The 5,155-nt window shown below is 40.5% G+C and overlaps 1 protein-coding gene across 1 annotated transcript; it reads left to right on the top strand.

Moving 5' to 3' along the window:
* The first annotated feature begins 3,178 nt into the window (after positions 1-3,178).
* Positions 3,179-4,162, top strand: LOC103294663 (olfactory receptor 226). The gene has a single exon (XM_008151080.2). The coding sequence runs from the start codon at positions 3,179-3,181 to the stop codon at positions 4,160-4,162; it is 984 nt and encodes a 327-aa protein (XP_008149302.2).
* Positions 4,163-5,155: the final 993 nt, after the last annotated feature.

Genomic DNA, 5,155 nt, shown 5'->3' with positions numbered 1-5,155 from the left:
ATGTTCCTCACATATTATTCCAACACTGTCAATTTTCTTTGTAATCCATCTAAATTATATACTCCTGATCATTTCCACACAATTACTTTTCACATTCTGCTTTCTTTATATTCCATTCCTATAATCTATTAATTAATTCTGCCCATAATGTGCCTTTCTCTGTTTGCCATCTATACATGTGTCCATAAAATTGTTATCATATCTTTACTAATCAGTTATTAAAGTAGACCCTATAATAGGAACTATTGTCAAAACGAGAAATACCAGTAACTAACTTATATCTGTGGAAACACACACACACACACTGAGTGGCCAGATTATTATGATCTCTGAACGCATAATAATCTGGCCACTCAGTGTATATCCCATATAATAAAAGGCTAATATGCAAATTGTCCCCTCGACCAGGAGTTCAACAGCAGGCAGGCCGGCCAACTGCCCATGTCCCCTCTCCCTGGCCAGGCTGGCTGGACCCCACCCATGCATGAATTCATGCACCGAGCCTCATATATATATATATATATATATATATATATATATATATATATATGAGGCTCGGTGCATGACTACACACACACACACACACATACACACACACACACACACACACACTGAGTGGCCAGATTATTATGCGTTCAGAGATCATAATAATATGGCTACTCAATATATATAGAACTCACCGACAGCTAATGTCTCTATAAAGAGATGCCACATGAGCCAAGACGTACAAATGGCAATTGTACTTTTGAGATTGTTATTTATGAAGCTAGTATATAATGTAGGGGTAAGTATGGTAGCTTAAACTTTCAGGGATGAGAAAATGAAGATATGTCCTTATCACTAGGTTATGAGCTCCCTGAAGACTGAGTATATGTCTTATTTACCTTTTATGTAGCACAACTCTTAGCCTGTGGTCTGGAACATAGTTGATCCACCATAAAATTTTAAATAAATAAAGTGTGAATATATTTGGAAAGGATGGGAGTGATGGTAAATATTAGCCAGGGATATGGGTATTTTGTAGATGCATTGAAGTACTCTGGTATTGAGAGACATGCCAAGGACTCTAATACTGAATAACACTCAAGTATTAATCACAGAGCATAAAGAGAAGAAAAACTCAGTTATAAAACCATTAGCTGGTTTGATGTTTTTATATTCCATGAGATGTACAATTTTGTCTTTCTCTGTCTGACTTATTTTACTTAGTGGAATGTCCTTAGGGTCCACCAATGTCATTACAAATAGCAGGATTTCCTTCCTTTTATGGGTGAATAATATTGCATTATATATATATATATATGTTATAGAATTAATAATTTCTGGGGATATAATGTATAGCAGTATATTATAAGTATACAATACTCAATTGTATACTTGAAGTTTGCAATGAGAGTAGAGCTTTAGTGTTCTCACCATAACAATAATGAAATACTAATTATGTGAGGTAACTAAACCTATGTGTACATGATATAGTTTTATGAAATCGTTGCATTGTATAATTTAAGTTTATATAGTATTATATGCCAACTATATCTCAATAAAGCTGGGAAAAAACCATTTGCAGGTTGAAGTATGAGCACATTTGGGCCCTGCTAACCTCATAGAAACAGGCCCAAAACTAAAAAGTAAAGAATTTCTTGAGGGGAAATAGCACACAGGTGTTCAGCTGATTCTCCTCCCTCCCAATTCTCCTTTCTGATTTCCATACTCCCTTCCATTGCTTCAAGCACACAGAGGCAATAGTGGAGACACCAATCTTTTCTTCATGTCAACTCCCACATGGAAATGTCAACATTAGATCCAGAAGAGGCTTGAAGTTTGAAAAGAGCAAATTTTATTTTTGACACCAAGGTAAACAGAGAGAGTACTCTACTAAATGTAAGCTTTTATATTGGTCTTGATACTGTCAAAATAATTAAACAAGATATTAGATTAGGTGGCTTTAATGCCTTGGTAGCCAACAAAGGTAAACAACGCAACACTTAAGCAGGAGTCAATTGTAAATGCAATCATAACCAAGAAAACCATATTTCAAAACAATCATAAACAGCCAACTAGGTCTTCCCCAATAAGGCAACCATTTAAGCTTTGACCAGTCACATAATGTCCTTGCTTTGATTTCACATCTGCTCTATAGAAGCCTTGCCCCAAACTTCTGTCAGAGGAGGGCACCTAAGCACTTTCAGTTTGGCACTGCCTGAGTTGAATTCATGTTGCTCAAATAAACTCTTAAAAAATTTAATGTGCCTCCGTTAGCTTTTAACAAAACTAAAGAAAGGTGTTACACTCTGATTCCAAGACAGCACAACTTTCAGAACCATTGGGAATCTCAGTTCTTCTGCCATCCAGAAACAGCTTCCTAATATGATTTCTACGTAGATCTCAGATCCTCCTCTTAAATATTATGTTTGGTATGACTTCCACTCTACAGGCGCAATTTTACTTTGTTCCCTTACAGGCAATGACCAGCTTCCCTAGCTGAGCCTAAAATATTCCCTCTCTTAGATATAAATCCAGGAGGTATCTTATAGTTCCTCTTCCATTTGTCTGAATATTTTGGAAGCTCTGAGTTCCTGACTTCCTGGTTCCACCTACTGCTATCTGTGTGACCTAGAAGATGTCACTTAAATATGTCTCAGTTTCCTTAGATATTAAGTGGGGTACAACTCAAGGTTATTTTGAAGATTAAGTGAATTGCTATCTGCAAAATTTTCAGAACACTGACTATACAAATAATACATAGCAAATACCCAATTGTGTTACTGTTATTGTTATTCCTCCACCATGTAATGTATTTCATCAAAACAGAGTTGCAATCCAGCTCACAGACAAATTTGCATATTAGGGCATCTCAGACGCTCTTACTATTCTTGTTTTTATCTATGTTCTCCAGGGACCAGCTAGAGTCATCTTTACCTGGTGCTTATCAATACATGCTTCTCCACAAGCCAAAACAGACTCCTATCCTATCCCCAATACAAAGCAATTAATTCTTGTTCGCTTTTGTCCAGATTACAGAAGAGAGCAGCGGCCTCAGCTCAGGGATAATTTATATGCACCACATGCATTGCTTTCTACCAACATAAACCCACCAGGAGAAAGTCTGGGTTCTTGCTGATGCCTCCTCAAGACACTCTATTCTCCCTCCTGAAGAACAGTGGGCAAGACTGACCCCATGGAACAGAGGAACCAGAGTGGGAGAGTCAGTGAGTTTGTGCTGCTGGGCTTTCCAGCTCCTGTGCCACTGCGGGCACTACTGTTTGCCTTTTCTCTGCTGGCCTATGTGTTGGTGCTAACTGAGAACACACTCATCATCATGGCAATTAGTAACCACCCCACCCTCCACAAACCCATGTACTTCTTTCTGGCTAATATGTCCTTCCTGGAGATCTGGTATGTTACTGTCACTATTCCCAAGATGCTAGCTGGCTTTGTTGGGTCTGAGCAGGGCCATGGACAGCTGATCTCCTTTGAGGGCTGCATGACACAGCTCTATTTCTTCCTGGGTCTGGGCTGCTCTGAGTGTGTCCTTCTTGCCGTTATGGCCTATGATCGCTACGTGGCCATCTGCCATCCTCTCCACTACTCTGTCATTGTCACTGGCCGACTGTGTGTGCAGCTGGCAGCCGTCTCCTGGGCAGGAGGGTTTGGCATCTCCATGGTCAAAGTTCTTCTCATTTGTCGCCTCTCTTACTGTGGTCCCAACCTCATCAACCACTTTTTCTGTGATGTCTCCCCATTGCTCAACCTTTCATGCACTGACATGTCCACAGCAGAGCTTACAGACTTTGTCCTGGCCATTTTTATCCTGCTGGGACCACTCTCTGTCACTGGGGCCTCCTACATGGCCATCACTGGTGCAGTGATACGCATCCCCTCGGCTGCTGGGCGCCATAAAGCCTTTTCCACCTGTGCCTCTCACCTGACTGTTGTGGTCATCTTCTATGCAGCCAGTATCTTCATCTATGCCCGGCCAAAGGCACTCTCAGCTTTTGACACCAACAAGCTGGTCTCTGTACTCTATGCTGTCATTGTACCATTGCTCAACCCTATAATTTACTGCTTGCGCAACCAGGAGGTCAAGAGAGCCCTACGCCATACTCTGCACTTGTACCAGGGCCAGGATACTGAGTCTGGGAAAGCTAACAGAAATGGGTAGAAGGGAGGTTTTAAGTCTTAGAAAACATTCTTAAACTTGGGATCTATGTCTTCTATGAAGTCCAGAGGAGCTTCTGAGGCCTAAGTTAGGGACTAGAGTTGCAAAGGTACTACCAAAAAACTAGTCCAAGAGAAGGAAGAAGGATGGATTGCAAACTAGCAGCTAGACGCTGGATTTTCATGATATATTCATAAAGCAGGTTTATGAATTATTCATCCTGGTGGGGTGGAAAGATATGACTGAACATTAATACAGGGTGTCCCCCCAAAATGTATACACACTTTAACAGCTGATTGCTCAGTTTTGAAAATAAAATGTATTTTAATAAACTCTGCCTTTATAATTATTCAACATGTTTGTGTACTCTTTTGCAGGACACCCTATATTTAAACAAACAAACAAACAAACAAACAAGCAAACGTAGAACTGGCATCTCTCTACATGTCCTTTCCTGGGTTTGCTCTCGGTTTTGGTTCTGAGACAGAAGGTGTAGGAAAGAGAAGCAGAAGGAGGAAGCCATTTAGGGAAGCACAGTCTTCAGGATGGAAAAGCATCAGGAGAATGGATGAGGTCTCTCTAGTGCAGCCTATGAGGTAATGGGGCCCAGGAAGTGATCAAGGTAGTGTGAATTACAAGTCAAGGAGTCAGGAAACAGAATTGTTGTGCTGGTAACATATCGCCTCCTGGGCAACAGGGGTCTAGCTTCCTTTCCTGACTGACTGAGGTCACAGTACACATTGAACTAGTGGTTGAGTGTAGTTATTTATTTAATCATCTGCCTCCCTAAAGAGATTGTAAGCTCCATGGAGTCAAGGATCACTTTTTCCTGTTCATCATTTTATTACCATGACCCAGGATACTGTCCTAGTGTCTGGTGGTTGTGAAGAAAAAAATCAATGAATATAATTTGGAGCCACGGAGGAAAGGCATGTGAGTCACACCTACAGTTAGGATTGGTATGTGCAGGAACTAAACCCTTCCAGCTTCAGTGGA

The sequence above is a fragment of the Eptesicus fuscus genome, chromosome 13, assembly GCF_027574615.1.
Source record: "Eptesicus fuscus isolate TK198812 chromosome 13, DD_ASM_mEF_20220401, whole genome shotgun sequence".
Taxonomy (NCBI): Eukaryota; Metazoa; Chordata; class Mammalia; order Chiroptera; family Vespertilionidae; genus Eptesicus; species Eptesicus fuscus.
The sequence above is the reverse complement of the archived record's forward strand: the minus strand, read 5'-3'. Positions and strand labels throughout refer to the sequence as shown.